General features: G+C 52.7%; 1 protein-coding gene across 3 annotated transcripts in view; it reads left to right on the top strand.

Annotated features, from left to right (window-relative positions):
* Positions 1-18,972, top strand: part of hsf2bp (heat shock transcription factor 2 binding protein) — a 121,084-nt gene that overhangs the window by 33,851 nt on the left and 68,261 nt on the right. For 2 of the 3 annotated variants that reach the window (XM_070874322.1, XM_070874323.1), the window contains one exon: positions 9,541-9,690. The exons of the other annotated variant lie outside the window; for it this stretch is intronic. In XM_070874322.1, coding sequence (XP_070730423.1) covers positions 9,541-9,690 — 150 coding nt within the window. The remainder of the gene's footprint in view (positions 1-9,540; positions 9,691-18,972) is intronic. 3 annotated transcript variants of the gene reach the window in all.

The raw sequence follows: 18,972 nt of genomic DNA on the forward strand, positions 1-18,972 counted from the left end.
TTGTCGTATACTCCTTCCACTGTTTGTACATGGCTTCCATGTGCTCCCGGCGAAGAGACTCAAGGTGTTCGGCACCTTCCCGGATGCCTCCACTTTGGGCTGTCTTGGGCCAGGGACTCCCAGGTGTCGGTGGGGATGTTGCACTTTATCAGGGAGACTTTGAGGGTATCCTTGAAACGTTTCCTCTGCCCACCTGGGGCTCGACTGCCGTGTAGGAGTTCTGAGTAGAGCGCTTACTTTGGGAGTCTCGTGTCGGATATGCGGACAATGTGGCCTGCCCAGCGGAGCTGGTCGAGTGTGGTCAGCGCTTTAATGCTGGGGATGTTGGCTTGGTCGACGATGCTAGCGTTGGTGCGTCTGTCCTCTCGGGGCATTTGCAGGATCTTGCGGAGGTAGCATTGGTGATATTTCTCTTTGAGGTGCCTGCTGTGTCCATATCTTTGAAGCGTATACTATAGTATAGGCAGTCCCTCGTGACAAGGATGATGCTCTTTACACCACGATGAGTTACATCTTAAACGGTGGAAGATGCCTGTGCATGGATTTTTTTAACGTGGGGTGGCCATTGCACACCAGCCACTACACGGGCTTGACAGAGCGAGGTCTTGGTCCAGTGGCGAGGATTGACCAAGCTCTGTTACACCTCCCCGGCCCCGACCCCGCTGCTGTTATATGCTGCGCTGCTCCTGGGTCATGACACCGTCGATGTTAAACGCTGCGCTGCCCCTCGCTGGGCTCGACCTCCGCCCCCCCCCCCCCGCTGGGATCAACCTCCGCCCCCCGCTGGGATCATCCTCCGCCCCCCCCCCCCCCCGCTGGGATCAACCTCCGCCCCCCCCCCACCCGGCTCAACCTCCGCCCCCCCCGCTGGGATCATCCTCCGCGCCCCCCGCTGGGATCAACCTTCGCCCCCCCCCACCCGGCTCAACCTCCGCCCCCCGCTGGGATCATCCTCCGCCCCCCCCGCTGGGATCAACCTTCGCCCCCCCCACCCGGCTCAACCTCCGCCCCCCGCTGGGATCAACCTCCGCCCCCCCCCCCCGCTGGGATCAACCTCCGCCCCCCCCCCCACCCGGCTCAACCTCCGCCCCCCGCTGGGATCATCCTCCGCCCCCCCCCGCTGGGATCAACCTCCGCCCCCCCACCCGGCTCAACCTCCGCCCCCCCCACCCGGCTCAACCTCCGCCCCCCGCTGGGATCATCCTCCGCCCCCCCACTGGGATCAACCTCCGCCCCCCCCACCCGGCTCAACCTCTGCCCCCCCCAACCGGCTCAACCTCCGCCCCCCGCTGGGATCATCCTCCGCCCCCCCACCCGGCTCAACCTCCGCCCCCCGCTGGAATCAACCTCCGCCCCCCCACCCGGCTCAACCTCTGCCCCCCCCACCCGGCTCAACCTCCGCCCCCCCCACCCGGCTCAACCTCCGCTCCCCCACCCGGCTCAACCTCCGCCCCCCCCCCCCCCGCACCTGGCTCAACCTCCGCCCCCCCCACCCGGCTCAACCTCCGCCCCCGCTGGGATCATCCTCCGCCCCCCCCCCCCCGGGTTCGACTTCCACCCTCGCGCCCGACTCGACCTCCGCCGCCCCCTACCCCCCCCGCTGGGATCAACCTCCGCCCCCCCCCCACCCGGTTCAACCTCCGCCCCCCCGCTGGGCTCAACCTCCGCCCCCCCCCCCCACCCCGCCCGGCTTGACATCCACCCCCCGCTGGGATCAGCCTCTGCCCCCCCCCCCGCCGCCTGGCTCGACCTCCGCCCCCCTGCTGGGCTCGACCTCTGCCCCCCCCACTGGGATCAACTTCACCCCCGCACCCCCCACCCCGCAGTTGGGCCCAAACTCCGTCCCCCGCTGGGCCCGACCTGCTCTCCCCCGCTGGGCCCGACCTGCTCTCCCCCGCTGGGCCCGACCTGCTCTCCCCCGCTGGGCCCGACCTGCTCTCCCCCGCTGGGCCCGACCTGCTCTCCCCCGCTGGGCCCGACCTGCTCTCCCCCGCTGGGCCCGACCTGCTCTCCCCCGCTGGGCCCGACCTGCTCTCCCCCGCTGGGCCCGACCTGCTCTCCCCCGCTGGGCCCGACCTGCTCTCCCCCGCTGGGCCCGACCTGCTCTCCCCCGCTGGGCCCGACCTGCTCTCCCCCGCTGGGCCCGACCTGCTCTCCCCCGCTGGGCCCGACCTGCTCTCCCCCGCTGGGCCCGACCTGCTCTCCCCCGCTGGGCCCGACCTGCTCTCCCCCGCTGGGCCCGACCTGCTCTCCCCCGCTGGGCCCGACCTGCTCTCCCCCGCTGGGCCCGACCTGCTCTCCCCCGCTGGGCCCGACCTGCTCTCCCCCGCTGGGCCCGACCTGCTCTCCCCCGCTGGGCCCGACCTGCTCTCCCCCGCTGGGCCCGACCTGCTCTCCCCCGCTGAGCTCGAACATCGCCCCTTTGAGGTGCCTTCTGTGTCCATATCTCTGAAGGAGGGCAGGTATCACTACTGCTCTGTAGACCATGAGCTTGGTGCCAGGTTTGAGGTCCGGGTCTTCAAACACTTCTCTTCCTCAGTCGACCGAAGGCTGCACTGGCGCACTGAAGTTGGTGTTGGACTTCCTCATCGACATCTGCCCTCGTTGACAGTAGACTCCCAAGGTATGGAAAATGCTCCACGTTGTCCAAGGCCTCGTTATGGCTCTTGATAATCAAGGGGCAATACTGTGTGGCCGTGGTAGGTTGTGGATAATCTTTGTCTTACGGATGTTTAGTGTAAGGCCCGTACTCTCGTATGCTTTGGTGAAGGTGTTGACGATGATTTGAAGTTCGATCTCCGAGTATGCACAAACGTAAGCGTCGTCTGCATCTGTAATTCAATGACAGAGGATGGGACGACCTTAGATGTGGACTGGAGGTGGCGGAGGTTGAACAGTTTCCCATTTGTTCCATAGATTAACTCCGCTCCAGCAGGGAGCGTGTTGATAGTGAGATGGAGCATTACAGCGAGGAAAATCGAGAAGAGGGTTGTTGCGATGACACAGCCCTGTTTGACCCCGGTCCACACGTATATTGGGTCTGTGGTGGATCCATTGATCAGGATCACGGCTTGCATGTCATCGTGAAGCAGGCGGAGGATCGTGACGAACATTTGAGGGAAGACGAATTTGAGGAGGACACTCTGGTTGTGTATCTGTAAAGCATGCACTCCCATGTTCCGCCACCAGGGAGCGCATCCCCTGAAGTCCCAGGGGATCCCAGCTTCCCTTGGGAGCACTGTATATAAGCCGGCCCCTAAGGCCTGTTAATAAAGACAGAGGTCACTGTTACTTTAACCTCCCTGTGTGCAGTCTCATGTGTGTTAGGAAGATAATAACTGGCGACGAGTACACGAATCCAACGCAAAGATGCAGCAAACTGTGGGCATCCTGGAGAAGTTCTCGGAGGGTGAGGACTGGGAAGCCTATGTTGAACGGCTAGACCAGTACTTTGTAGCCAACGAGCTGGACGGAGAAGGAAGCGCTGCAAAAAGGAGAGTGGTCCTCCTCACGGTCTGCGGGGCACCGACCTACAGCCTCATGAAGAATCTTCTGGCTCCGGTGAAACCCACAGATAAGTCGTACAAGGAGCTGTGTACACTGGTTCGGGAGCATCTTAACCCGAGGGAGAGCGTGCTGATGGCGAGGTATCGGTTCTACACGTGCCAGCGATCTGAAGGTCAGGATGTGGCGAGCTACGTCGCCGAGCTAAGGCGACTTGCAGGACAATGAGTTTGATGGCTACCTGGAGCAAATGCTCAGAGACTTTTTTGTACTGGGCATTGGTCACGAGACCATCCTACGAAAACGTTTGACTGTAGAGACACCGACCCTCAGTCAGGCCATTGCGCTAGCACAGGCGTTTATGTCCACCAGTGATAACACCAAACAAATCTCTCAGCACACAAGTGCGAGCAATGTTCAGAAATTAACTGGAACTGTGTTTGCAAACAGAAATGTACAGGGCACAAACCACGAGTTTGCAACTGCCAGCAGGCCTCAGGTGACCCAGATGACTCAGAGTCTGCAACAAAGAATGAATGCAAGGCAATTCACACCTTGTTCGCGTTGTGGAGGCTTCCATTCAGCCTATTCATGCCGCTTCAAAGGGTATGTTTGCAAGAGTTGTGGAACAATGGGGCACCTCCAACGAGCTTGCAAACGAGCTGCAAGCTCTGCAAAACCTGCTAACCACCACGTGGCAGAGGAAGATCGGTCCATGGTGGATCAAAACAATTTCGAGCCTCAGAGAGGAGGCAGATGCTGAAGTACTCTGGGTGCACACATTTTCGACGAAATGTCCACCTATAATGCTAAATGTAAAATTGAATGGCTTACCGGTGCCTTGGAACTGGACACTGGCGCTAGCCAATCCATCATGAGTCAAAAGATGTTTGAGAGACTGTGGTGCAACAAGGCATTCAGACCAGCCCTGAGCCCCATCCATACGAAACTGAGAACGTACACCAAAGAGCTCATCACTGTCCTGGGCAGCGTCATGGTCAAGGTCATCTACGAGGGCACGGTGCACGAACTGCCGCTCTGGATTGTCCCGGGCGATGGCCCCACACTGCTTGGAAGGAGCTGGCTGGGCAAAATCCGCTGGAACTGGGATGACATCCGAGCGCTATCACATGTCGATGAGGCCTCATGTACCCAGGTTCTTAACAAATTTCCTTCCCTTTTTGAGCCAGGTATTGGAAACTTTTCCAGGGCGAAGGTGCGGATCCACTTGGTCCCAGAGGCATGACCCATTCACCACAAGGCGCGAGCGGTACCTCATGATATGGGAGAGAGTGGAAATCGAGCTGGATAGGCTGCAACGCGAGGGCATCATCTCCCCAGTGGAATTCAGCGAGTGGGCCAGCCCGATTGTTTCAGTACTCAAAAGTGATGGCACGGTCAGGATTTGCGGCGATTATGAAGTAACCATTAATCGTTTCTCGCTACAGGACCAATACCCGCTACCTAAGGCAGACGACCTATTTGCGACGCTGGCAGGAGGCAAGACGTTCACCAAGCTCGACCTGACTTCGGCCCACATGACGCAGGAGCTGGAGGAGTCTTCGAAGAGCCTCACCTGTATCAACACGCACAAGGGACTGTTCATCTCCAACAGATGCCCGTTTACAATGCGGTCGGCTGCAGCAATCTTCCAGAGAAACATGGAGAGCCTACTCAAGTCATTACCACGTACGGTGGTTTTTCAGGACGACATATTGGTCACGGGTTGGGACACCGTCGAGCACCTACAAAACCTGGAGGAGGTCCTCCAGCGACTGGATCGCATAGGCCTGCGGCTGAAGAGGTCGAAATGTGTCTTCATGGCAACAGAAGTGGAGTTTTTGGGGAGAAAGATTGCGGCGGGCGACATTCGACCCACAGACGCCAAGACGGAGGCTATCAGAAACGCGCCCAGGCCACAAAACGTCACGGAGCTGCGGTCGTTCCTGGGACTCCTCAATTATTTTGATAACTTCCTACCGGGGGTTAAGCACCCTCTTAGAGCCCCTACATGTGTTATTGCGTAAAGGTGAGAACTGAGTATGGGGAAAAAAAACAAATAATTGCTTTTGAGAAAGCCAGAAACATTTTATGCTCCAACAAGCTGCTTGTATTGTATAACCCGTGTAAAAGACTTGTGCTAGCATGTGACGTGTTGTCGTACGGAGTCGGGAGTGTATTACAACAAGCTAACGTTGCGGGAAAGTTGCAACCTGTCGCATATGCCTCCAGGAGCTTGTCGAAGGCCGAGAGTGCCTATAGCATGATTGAGAAAGTGGTATTAGCGTGTGTGTTCAGGGTAAAGAAAATGCATCAGTACCTGTTTGGCCTCAAATTTGAGCTGGAAACCGATCACAAACCCCTCATATCCCTGTTCGCTGAAAACAAGGGGATAAATACCAATGCCTCAGCCCGCATACAAAGGTGGGCACTCGCGCTACCATCTGCCACAGGCCAGGCACCGAGAACTGTGCGGATGCTTTCAGTTGGCTACCATTGCCCACCACGGGGGTGGAAATGGCGCAGCCTGCAAACTTGTTGATGGTCATGGAAGCGTTTGAAAATGATAAATCACCTGTCACGGCTCGCCAGATTAGGACTTGGACCAGCCAAGATCCTCTGCTGTCCCTAGTAAAAAACTGTGTACTACATGGGAGCTGGGGCCAGCATCCCCGTTGAAATGCAAGAGCTAATCAAGCCGTTACAGCGACGAAAGGACGAGCTGTCCATTCAGGCAGACTGCCTGTTGTGGGATAACCGCGTAGTGCTACCCAAAAAGGGCAGGGAGAAGTTAATCTCAGATCTCCACAGCACACACCCGGGTATAGTAATGATGAAAGCGATAGCCAGATCCCACGTGTGGTGGCCTGGTATCGACTCTGACATAGAGTCCTGTGTATGGCAATGCAGCGTATGTGCTCAGTTGAGCAACATGCCCAGAGAGGCAGCACTAAGTTTGTGGTCCTGGCCCTCCAGACCGTGGTCGAGGATCCATGTCGACTATGCGGGTGGTGGATGCTTTTTCAAAATGGATTGAATGTGAAATAATGTCGGGAAGCACCGCCACCATTGAAAGCCTGAGGGCCATGTTTGACACCCACGGCCTGCCTGACATACTGGTCAATGACAATGGGCCATGTTTCACCAGTGCCGAATTTAAAGAATTCATGACCCGCAATGGGATCAAACATGTCACCTCGGCCCCGTTTAAACCAGCCTCCAATGGGCAGGCAGAACGGGCAGTACAAACAATCAAACAGAGCCTTAAACGAGTCACAGAAGGCTCACTCCAAACCCGCCTGTCCCGAGTACTGCTCAGCTACCGCACGAGACCCCACTCGCTCACAGGGGTGCTCCCGGCTGAGCTACTCATGAAAAGGACACTTAAAACCAGATTCTAGCTGGTTCACCCCAACATGCATGATCAGGTAGAGAGCAGGTGGCAGCAACAAAATGTAAACGATGGTCACGCCACTGTGTCATGGGAAATTGATCTGAATGACCCTGTGTATGTGCTAAGCTATGGACATGGTCCCAAGTGGATCGTGGGCGCGGTGATAGCTAAAGAAGGGAGTAGGGTGTTTGTAGTCAATGGATAAATTGCAGAAAGCACCTGGACCAAACGAGGCTGCGGTTCACAGACTGCTCTGAACAACCGACAGCAGACACTTTTTTCGAGCCCACAACACAGACCCAAAGGATCAACAACACCACCCCGGAACAGGAAATCGAACCCATCACGCCCAACAGCCCAGCAAGGCCAGGCTCACCCAGCATCCCTGCAGGGCCAACAACACACCAGCCCAGCGAGGGCAGAGCCAACACACCAGAACAGACATTTGTACTGAGGCGGTCCACCAGGGAAAGAAAGACTCTCGACCGCCTCACTTGTAAGTAATTTTCACTTTGACTTTGGGGGGGAATGATGTGTATCTGTAAAGCATGCACTCCCATGTTCCGCCACCAGGGAGCGCATCCCCTGAAGTCCCAAAGGATCCCAGCATCCCTTGGGAGCACTATATATAAGCCGGCCCCTAAGGCCTCTTCCTCACTCTGGAGTGTCTTAATAAAGACAGAGGTCACTGTTACTTTAACCTCCCTGTGTGCAGTCTCATCTGTGTTAGGGACACAATATACTCCATAGTCCCTCACGGTTGACAGAGTCGAAGGTTTTTATGAGGTCAAAGAAGGCCATGGACAGAGAGGCTGGTGCTGCTCCTTGCATTTTTCTTGAATTTGCCGCGATTGCGACTCTGGGAGGAGCTCTTTAGCCACAGGAAGAAGGCGATTGAGGAGGATTCTTACGAAAACTTTCGCTGTGGCAGACAGCAGGGTAACTCCTCTGTAATTACCGGAATTGGACTTGTCACCTTTCTTGAAGATGATCACAATTACAGTCTCTGAGATCCCCTGAGATGCGCTCCCCCTTCCAGATAAGAGAAATGAGGTAATGGATTCGCTCTAAGAGTGCCTCCCCGCCATGTTTTAGTGCCTCAGCGGGGATTCCATCTGCTCCTGATGACTTGTTGTTCTTGAGCTGACGGATGGCCTTTTCCAACTTGTGGCGGGCTGGGGTTGTGCTGAGATGGTGGCGGGTGGCATGCTGCGGGATGGAGTCGAGGACACGCGTCGAAGACAGTCTCGGTTAAGGAGATTTTCTAAGTGCTCCTTCCAGCGGGCACTGACTGCCTCTCAGTCCTTAATGGGTAGCTGTCTGTTCTTGGCCCTCAGTGGGGTAGGACCATGGGTGCTTGGGCTGTAGGTGTGCACGATACAACACAGAAGGAGCCCATCGTGCCTGTGCCGGCTCTGTGACAGAGTTATCCAGTTAGTCCCACTCCCCCCTGCTCGTTTCCCACAACCCTGCAATTTTATCCTTCAAGTATTTATCCAATTCTCTCTTGAAAGTTACTATTGAATCTGCTCTCACCGCCCTTTCAGGCAGCGCGTTCCAGATCACAGCTCGCTGGGAGCCGAACCATGAGTTATAAAGATTTAGCATACTTTCTTGCTTTTGTACTCTGTGCCTCTGTTTATAAAGCCAAGGATTCGATACACTTTTTTTAAACAGTCTGCTCAACTTGTTCTGCCACCTTCACCTTTGACGGTTTATGTATGTACACCCCGGGTCTCTCTGTTGCTGCACCCCCTTTAAATTGTACCCTTTAGTTTCTGTTGCCTCGCCTCATTGTTCCTTCTGAAATGTATCACTTCACACTTCTCTGCAATAAGTTTCATCTGCCCATTTCACCAGCCTGTCCATGTCGCCTGAAGTCTGTCCCTATCCTCTTCCCTGCCTACAACATTTTCAAGTTTTGTCATCTACAAACTTTGAAATGATGTCCTGTATATTCAAGTCCCAGTCATTAATATGTACCAAAAAGAGCGGTGGTCCCATCACGGACCCCTGGGGAACACCCCTGTATACCACTACTCTCTGCTTTCTGTCCCTTAGCCAATTCCGTATCCACATAACATTTCAGTATATACATTGCAGGGCTAATTTCATGAGGCTTCATGAGATGTGAGTGTGAGTTAGGAAGGGATTTAATACTGATGACCAGCACTGGGACAGGGGACATGCGAAATAGCCCTTGTATATCAAGGTGTTGTAAAACACATGTATAGATGAAAGCTAAGAATAATTATAACAGAATTTTTCATTTGAAATGGTATATCAAAACGTCAATTAAATTAAATATTGAAGTTCTCACTTAACAAGATTGTGCTTGGATTCTCTGAGTGTGAAATTGGCCTTTAGCGGTTGATGTATCACGGGCGATGGCAAATCGTGGACACCCGCCCAATTATCTTTCTCATTGCCGATTCGCTATCGCCTGTTTTACGCTAAAACCAAAGCCAATCTCACTCTCTAGCATGTTTACTTTATTTGGGGATTATACATAAACGTTGAGAGGTTGGTTTTCTGTGGGGGTGTAGAAAATACACAAATGGAGATGGCAAAGCCTGTTTCTTTGTGCTGTGTTGGATTATTACTTCCTGCTGAAATTGTTTTCTATAATTTTCTTTTTGAAGGAAAAATTGTCATCGAGGATGCAATTGAACGAAACGAGACAGCAGCTGCTTCAACAAGCGGAGTACTGCACAGAGATGGGTGCTGCAGTCTGCACACTGCTCTGGGGTGTCTCCAGCAACGAGGAATCTGTTCAGTTGATCCTTGGAGGAGTAGGTTGTATTGAAACTTTAACTGACTTTCTGTGGCTATGTCAGGCCAGGCGGAAAACCTCAACTCATTTAAAGCTTGCTTTATTTTTAATAATGACATGTATTAAATTGGGTCACATTTTTAAATTTAGAGCTGATCTGATTGCAAGCATATTTGTCGAGGAGGAGGAATCAGTAACCGAGAGCTGTGAGCAGGAGTTGGCTGAGGGGCCAGAGACAAATACAAGCACCGAAAACTAGTGGGGATTCAATTGAGTTTCTGGGTGCCCCCCGGCACAGTATTACTCCCACATGCACAAATGGTGAGGTCAGAGAAGCCCCGGATATTGGGCCTGGGGCCTCATGATAATGCGGAGGGAGGAGGTAGGTGCTCCAGGAATGGGCCATGGCTACAGGGTGGGGCTTAAGCTCAGGACTGGAGGAGCGTGTTAGGATCGAGGGGGGGGTGGGGGTGAAGGGGTTGGGGAGGCAAGTGGAGGGGTCGGGGGGGCGGTTGCAGGGGTTGGGGGTGGGCGCCGGTGGAGGGATTGGGGGGGGGCCGGGTGGAGGGGTTGTGGGGGGGGGGGCTGGGTGGAGGAGCGGCGGGGGCGGTTGCAGGGGTCGGGGAGGGCCGGGTGGAGGGGTCAGGGGGGCGGTTGCAGGGGTCGTGGGGGGGGGGGAGCGCGGGTGGAGAGGTCAGGGAGTGCCGGGTGGAGGGGTCAGGGGCTGCCGGGTGGAGGGGTCGGGGGGGGGCGGTTGCAGGGGTCGGGGAGGGCCGGGTGGAGGGGTCGGGGGGGGCGGTTGCAGGGGTCGGGGAGGGCCGGGTGGAGGGGTCGGGGGGGGCGGTTGCAGGGGTCGTGGGGGGGGGGGGTGCCGGTTGGGGGGTCGCGGGCGGAGGGGGTCAGGGGGTGCCGGGTGGAAGGGTCGGGGGGGCCCGGGTGGAGAGGTCAGGGGGTGCCGGGTGGAGGAGTCGGGGGGGGGGGGGGCGGTTGCAGGGGTCGGGGGGGTGGGTGGAGGGATTTGGGGGAGGGGTCGGGGGGGCCTGGGTGGAGAGGTCAGGGGGGCCCGGGTGGAGAGGTCGGGGGGTGCCGGGTGGAGGGGTGGGGGGGGGTCCGGGTAGAGGGGTCGGGGAGGGGAGGGGGGGGCCACGTGGAGGGGTCTGGGGGGGCCGGGTGGAGGGGTCCGGGGGGGGCGGCTGCGGGTCGGGGCGGGGGGTGGGTCGGGTGGAGGGGTCGGTGGGGGGGGGGCGGGTTGTGTGGTCGGCGGGGGGGCCGGGTGGAGGGGTCCGGAGGCGGGGGAGGGTGGGTGGGTGGAGGGGTCGGGGGCGGTGGGGGGGTTGGGGGAGCGGCGGGTGGAGGAATCAGAGGCCAGGGATCCCTGGATCAGGGTTGGAGGTCGGGTAGCGGATTTTGGTGAATACTATTTTATTTAGTCATGTTTTGGGTTGTTGTTCCTGGTGCTAAGGGACTTGGGGTAAAGCAATGTTGCTGGACAGATTTCAGTCATTCATCTTCTCTTCAAAGCTTCGATATGAGTTTACCTACCCTTCACTGCACTGCCTCCCATATCTGGATGTCTCTGCCGTGATCCCAGAAGTCAGGCAGGGACGGTGGCTTCCAGGGATGACCCTGCTCCAATTTGTGGGGTCAATAAGAGGGCATCTAATAGAAACATAGAAAATAGGTGCAGGAGTAGGCTATTCGGCCCTTCGAGCCTGCACCACCATTCAATAAGATTATGGCTGATCATTCACCTCAGTACCCCATTCCTGCTTTCTCTCCATATCCCTTGATCCCTCTAGCAGTCAGGGCCATAACTAACTCCCTCTTGAAAAAATCCAATGAACTGGCATCAACAATCTCTGCGGTAGAGAATTCCACAGGTTCACCACTCTCTGAGTGAAGAAGTTTCTTCTCATCTCGGTCCTAAATGGCTTACCCCTTATCCTTAGACTGTGATCCCTGGTTCTGGATTTCCCCAACATCGGGAACATTCTTCTTGCATCTAACCTGTCCAATCCCGTCAGAATTTGATGTCTCTATGAGATCCCCTCACATTCTTCTAAACTCCAGTGAATACAGGCCCTGTCGATCCAGTCTCCCCTCATATGTCAGTCCTGCCATTCCGGGAATCAGTCTGGTGAACCTTCACTGCACTCCCTCAAAAGCAAGAACATCCTTCCCCAGATTAGGAGACCAAAACGGAACTCAATATTCCAGGTGAGGCCTCACCAAGGCCCTGTACAACTGCAGTAAGACCTCCCTGCTCCTATACTCAAATCCCCTAGCTATGAAGGCCAACATGCCATTTGCCTTCCTCATCGCTTGCTGTACCTGCATGCCAACTTTCAATGACTGATGTACCATGACACCCAAGTCTCGTTGCACCTCCCCTTTTCCTAATCTGCCGCCAATCAGATAATATTCTGCCTTCATGTTTTTGCCACTAAAGTGTATAACCTCACATTTATCCACATTATACGGCATCTGCCATGCATTTGCCAACTCACCTAACCTGTCCAAGTCACCCTGCAGTCTCTTAGCATCCTCCACACAGCTCACACCGCCACCCAGCTGAGTGTCATCTGCAAACTTGGAGATATTACACTTAATTCCTTCATCTAAATCATTGATGTATATTGTAAAGAGCTGGGGTCCCAGCACTGAGCCCTGCGGCACCCCACTAGTCACTGCCTGCCATTCTGAAAAGGACCCGTTTATCCCTACTCTCTGCTTCCTGTCTGCCAACCAGTTCTCTATCCACGCCAGTACATTACCCCCAATACCATGTGCTTTAATTTTGCACACTAATCTCTTGTGTGGGACCGTGTCAAAAGCCTTTTGAAAGTCCAAATACACAACATCCACTGGTTCTCCCTTATCCACTCTACTAGTTACATCTTCAAAAAATTCTAGAAGATTTGTCAAGCATGAGTTCCCCATCATAAATCGATCCTGTCACTGCTTTCCAAATTCGCTGCTATTTCATCTTTAATAATTGATTCCAACATTTTCCCCACTACTGATGTCAGGCTAACCGGTCTATAATTACCACTTTTCACTCTCCCTCCTTTTTAAAAAAAATGTTGTTACATTAGCTACCCTCCAATTCATAGGAACTGATCCAGAGTCGCTAGACTGTTGGAAAATGATCACCAATGCATCCACTATTTCTAGGGCCACTTCCTTAAGTACTCTGGGATGCAGACTATCAGGCCCCGGGGATTTATCGGCCTTCAATCCCATCAATTTCCCTAACACAATTTCCCGTCTAATAAGGATATCCTTCAGTTCCTCCTTCTCACTAGACCCTTGGTCCCCTAGTATTTCCGGAAGGTTATTTGTGTCTTCCTTCGTGAAGACAGAACCGAAGTATTTGTTCAATTGGTCTACCATTTCTTTGTTCCCCATTATAAATTCACCTGAAGCCGACTGCAAGGAACCTACATTTGTCTTCACTAATTTTTTTCTCTTCACATATCTATTGCAGCTTTTGCAGTCAGTTTTTATGTTCCCAGCATGACCACCATGTAAGGGAGGGAGCTCAGGACTCGTTCCCTCTCCTTCCCATCTGCAGAGACCTCATACACCCCTTCCACTGCTTCCCATTCCACCTGTCCACCTCCATCCCTTCCCCACTCTCCCACCTACCAGAGACCTTAAACACCCACTTCCCACCCGCGCCCCCCCACCCTACCATCTCTCCAACCGCTCTCCTTACCACCCGTCAGAGACCTCATACACACCTTTCCCACTCCTTCCCCTCTTTCCCACTCCCAACTCCCCCTTCCCACACCTTCCCTTAACACCTTCCAACTCCCCCAGCCCCCTCTCCACATCTCCAACTGCTCCCAGCGCAGAGTCCTCATACACCCCTCTCCACCCTCTCTTCCTTCCCCCTCTCCTCTTCTGCAAAACAGATACACCACTTTAGGTACTGTTGAGGGGGATGACTCATCAGGGGAGGGCAGCAGCAGCCAAGTTCATGACACCGTGGGTGGCTCTGCTGCACAGGAGGGCAGGAAAAAGAGTGGGAGAGCTATAGTGATAGGGGATTCGATTGTAAGGGGAATAGATAGGCGTTTCTGCGGCCGCAACCGAGACTCCAGGATGGTATGTTGCCTCCCTGGTGCAAGGGTCAAGGATGTCTCGGAGCGGGTGCAGTACATTCTGAAAAGGGAGGGTGAACAGCCAGTTGTCGTGCACATAGGTACCAACGATATAGGTAAAAAACAGGATGAGGTCCTCCAAGACGAATTTAGGGAGCTAGGAGCTAAATTAAAAAGTAGGACCTCAAAAGTAGTAATCTCAGGATTGCTACCAGTGCCACGTGCGAGTCAGAGTAGGAATCGCAGGATAGCCCAGATGAATACGTGGCTTGAGGAGTGGTGCAAAAGGGAGGGATTCAAATTCCTGGGACATTGGAAACGGTTCTGGGGGAGGTGGGACCAGTACAAACCGGACGGTCTGCACCTGGGCAGGACCGGAACCAATGTCCTGGGGGAGTGTTTGCTATTGCTGTTGGGGAGGAGTTAAACTAACATGGCAGGAGGATGGAAACCTAGGCAGGGAGACAGAGGGAAATAAAATGGAGGCAGAAGCAAAAGATAGAAAGGAGAATAGTAAAAGTGGAGGGCAGAGAAACCAAAGGCAAAAAACAAAAAGGGCCACATTACAGCAAAATTCTAAAGGGGCAAAGTGTGTTAAAAAAACAAGCCTGGAGGCTCTGTGCCTCAATGCGAGGAGTATTCGGAATAAGGTGGACGAATTAACTGCGCAGACAACGGTTAACGGATATGATGTAATTGGCATCACGGAGACATGGCTCCAGGGTGACCAAGGCTGGGAACTCAACATCCAGGGGTATTCATCATTTAGGAAGGATAGGCAGAGAGGAAAAGGAGGCGGGGTGGCATTGCTGGTTAAAGAGGAAATTAATGCAATAGTAAGGAAGGACATTAGCTTGGATGATGTGGAATCGGTATGGTTGGAGCTGCGGAATACCAAAGGGCGGAAAACACGAGTGGGAGTTGTGTACAGACCACCAAACAGTCGTAGTGAAGTTGGGGACAGCATCAAACAAGAAATAAGGGATGTGTGCAATAAAGATACAGCAGTTATCATGGGCGACTTTAATCTACATCTTGAATGGGCTAACCAAACTGGTAGCAATGGGGTGGAGGAGAATTTCCTGGAATGTATTAGGGATGGTTTTCTAGACCAATATGTCGAGGAACTAACTAGAGGGCTGACCATCCTAGACTGGCTGATGTGTAATGAGAAGGGACTAATTAGCAATCTTGTTGTGCGAGGCCCCTTGGCGAAGAGTGACCATAATATGGTAGAATTCTTTATTAAGGTGGAGAGTGACACAGTTAATTCGGAAACTAGGGTCCTTAACTTAAGGAAAGGTAACTTCAACGGTATGAGGCGTGAATTGGCTAGAATAGACTGGCGAAGGATACTTAAAGGGTTGACGGATAAGCAATGGCAAACATTTAAAGATCACATGGATGAACTTCAGCAATTGTACATCCCTGTCTGGAGTAAAAATAAAACGGGGAAGGTGGCTCAACCGTGGCTAACAAGGGAAATTAAGGATAGTCTTAAACCAAGGAAGAGGCATATAAATTGGCTAGAAAAAGTAACAAACCTGAGGACTGAGAGAAATTTAGAATTCAACAGAGGAGGACTAAGGGTTTAATTAAGAGGGGGAAAATAGAGTACGAGAGGAAGCTTGCAGGGAACATAAAAACTGACTGCAAAAGCGTCTATAAATATATGAAGAGAAAACGATGAGTGAAGACAAATGTAGGTCCCTTGCAGTCGGATTCAGGTGAATTTATAATGGGGAACAAAGAAATATCAGACCAATTGAACAAATACTTCGGTTCTGTCTTCACGAAGGAAGACACAAATAACCTTCCGAATGTACTAGGGGACAGTGGGTCTTGTGAGAAGAAGGAACTGAAGGATATCCTTATTAGGTGGGAAATTGTGTTAGGGAAATTGATGGGATTGAAGGCCGAGAAATCCCTGAGGCCTGATAGTCTGCAGAGTACTTAAGGAAGTGGCCCTAGAAATAGTGGATGCATTGGTGATCATTTTCCAACAGTCTATCGACTCTGGATCAGTTCCTATGGACCGGAGAGTAGCTAATGTAACACCACATTTTAAAAAAGGAGGGAGAGAGAAAACGGGTAATTATAGACCGGTTAGCCTGACATCAGTAGTGGGAAAAATGTTGGAATCAATCATTAAGGATGAAATAGCAGCGCATTTGGAAAGCAGTGACAGGATCGGTCCAAGTCAGCATGGATTTATAAAAGGGAAATCATGCTTGAAGAAACTTCTGGAATTTTTTGAGGATGTAACTAGTAGAGTGGACAAGGGAGAACCAGTGGATGTGTTGTATTTGGACTTTCAAAAGGCTTTTGACAAGGTCCCACACAAGAGATTGGTGTGCAAAATCAAAGCACATGGTATTGGGGGTAATATACTGACGTGAATAGAGAACTGGTTGGCAGACAGGAAGCAGAGAGTCGGGATAAACGGGTCCTTTTCAGAATGGCAGGCAGTGACTAGTGGAGTGCCGCAGGCCTCAGTGCTGGGACCCCAGTTATTTACAATATACATTAACGATTTGAATGAAGGAATTGAGTGTAATATCTCCAAGTTTGCAGATGACACTAAACTGGGTGGCGGGTGTGAGCTGTGAGGGGGACACTAAGAGGCTGCAGGGTGACTTGGACAGGCTAGGTGAGTTGGCAAATGCATGGCAGATGCAGTATAATGTGGATAAATGTGAGGTTATCCATTTTGGGGGCAAAAACACGAAGGCAGAATATTATCTGAATGGCAGCAGATTAGGAAAAGAGGAGGTGCAATGAGACCTGGGTGTCATGGTTCATCAGTCTCTGAAAGTTGGCATACAGATACAGCAGGCGGTGAAGAAGGCAAATGGTATGTTGGCCTTCATGGCTAGGGGATCTGAGTATTGGAGCAGGGAGGTCTTACTGCAGTTGTCCAGGGCCTTAGTGAGGCCTCACCTGGAATATTGTGTTCAGTTTTGGTCTCCTAATCTGAGGAAGGACGTTCTTGCTATTGAGACAGTGCAGCGAAGGTTCACCAGACTAATTCCAGGGATGGCTGGACTGTCATATGAGGAGAGACTGTATCAACTGGGTCTTTATTTACTGGAGTTTAGAAGGATGAGTGGGGATCTCATAGAAACGTATAAGATTCTGACGGGACTGGACAGGTTAGATGCGGGAAGAATGTTCCCGATGTTGGGGAAGTCCAGAACCAGGGGACATAGTCTTAGGATAAGGAGTAGGCCATTTAGGACTGAGATGAGGAGAAACTTCTTCACACAGAGAGTTATTAGCCTGTGGAATTCCCTGCCGCAGAGAGTTGTTGATGCCAGTTCATTGGAAATATTCAAGAGGGAGTTAGATATGGCCCTTACGGCTAAGGGGATCCAGGGGTATGGAGAGAAAGCAGGAAAGGGGTACTGAGGGAATGATCAGCCATGATCTTACTGAATAGTGGTGCAGGCTCGAAGGGCCGAATGGCCTACTCCTGCACCTATTTTCTATGTTTCTATGAATGAGTCCATTTTAAAGTTTGACCCGAAACACCCTGCTCCCCTCTTTGGCCAAGACTGTGCCGGGAAGCCACTTGGGACCTTGTCCATAATTTAATATAAATACAGGATCATTGACTTCAATGTCGTGTTATACATTTGTGCTATCATGCTAGGCACTTTGTTGAAGCCGCCTGCTCTCTACCTGTTCATGTAGATCAGGGTGAACTAACAAGAGTTCTAAGTGCTCTTGTCATGAGCAATTCAGCAGGTGGGATCCCAGTGAGTGGGGTCTCGTGCGGTAGCTAAGCAGGACTCGGGATAGGCGAGTCTGCAGTGAGTCTTCAGTTACCCTCTTCAAGCCTTGCTTGATGGTTTGCACTGCTCTCTCTGCCTGACCATTGGACGCTGGTTAAAAGGGGCAGATGTGACATGTTTGATCCCGTTACGTGTCATGAATTCTTTGAACTCAGCACTGGTAAAACATGGCCCTTTGTCGCTCACCAGAACATCGGGTAAGCCGTCTGTGGCAAACATGGCCCGCAGTCTTTCAGTGGTGGCAGCGGATGTGCTGGCCGACATTATCTCACATTCAATCCACTTGGAGTACGCGTCTACAACCACAAGGGACATTTTACCCAAGAACGGGCCTGCATAGTCGACGTGCACCCTAGACCACGGTTTGGAGGGCCAAGACCATAAACTTAGCGCCACCTCCTTGGGTACATTGCTTAACTGCGAGCATGTATTACATCTGTGAATGCAGGACTCTAAGTCCGCATTGATACCGGGCCACCACACGTGGGATCTGGCTATCGCTTTCATCATTACGATGTCTGGGTGGGTACTATGGAGGTCATTGATGAAGGTGTCTCTGCCCTTCTTGGGGACCACTACTCGATTGCCCCACAGAAGGCAGTCTGCCTGTATAGACATTTTATCTTTGCGCCGCTGAAACGGCTTTATCTCTTCCTGCATTTCCACTGGGATACTGGACCAGCTCCCGTGAAGCACACAGCTTTTGACTGGAGATAATAAGGGATCCTGGCTTGTCCAGGTTTTGATCTGCCGGGCAGTGACAGGTGATTGCTCACTCTCAAATGCTTCCATAACCATGGCTAGATCTGCGGGCTGCGCCATTTCCACCCCCGTGGTAGGCAATGGCAGCCTACTGAGAGCATCGGCGCAGTTTTCTGTGCCTGGCCTGTGGCGGATGACGTAGTTGTATGCGGACAACGTGAGCGCCCATCTCTGAATGCGGGCCGATGCGTTGGTATTTATCCCTTTACTCTCGGAAAACAGGCACATAAATGATTTATGGTCAGTTTCCAATTCGAACTTTAGCCCAAACAAGTATTGATGCATTTTCTTTACCCCATAGACACACGCTAACGCTTCTTTCTCAATCATGCTGTAGGCGCTCTCAGCCTTAGACAGGCTCCTGGATGCATAAGCAACCGGTTGCAGTTTCCCGAAATCATTTGCTTGTTGCACTACTCATCCGACGTCATATGACGACACATCACATGCTAGTACCAAACGCTTACATGGATCATGCAACACAAACAATTTGTTTGAGCATAACAATTTTCTCGCTTTTACAAAGGCATTTTCTTGGCTTTTGCCTCAAACCCATTCGCTCCCTTTTCATAGTAAGACATGTAGTGGTTCTAGCAGGGTGCTGAGACCCGGTAAGAAGTTACCAAAGTAGTTCAAGAG

Source organism: Pristiophorus japonicus, unplaced genomic scaffold (genome assembly GCF_044704955.1).
Source record: "Pristiophorus japonicus isolate sPriJap1 unplaced genomic scaffold, sPriJap1.hap1 HAP1_SCAFFOLD_780, whole genome shotgun sequence".
Classification (NCBI taxonomy): domain Eukaryota; kingdom Metazoa; phylum Chordata; class Chondrichthyes; family Pristiophoridae; genus Pristiophorus; species Pristiophorus japonicus.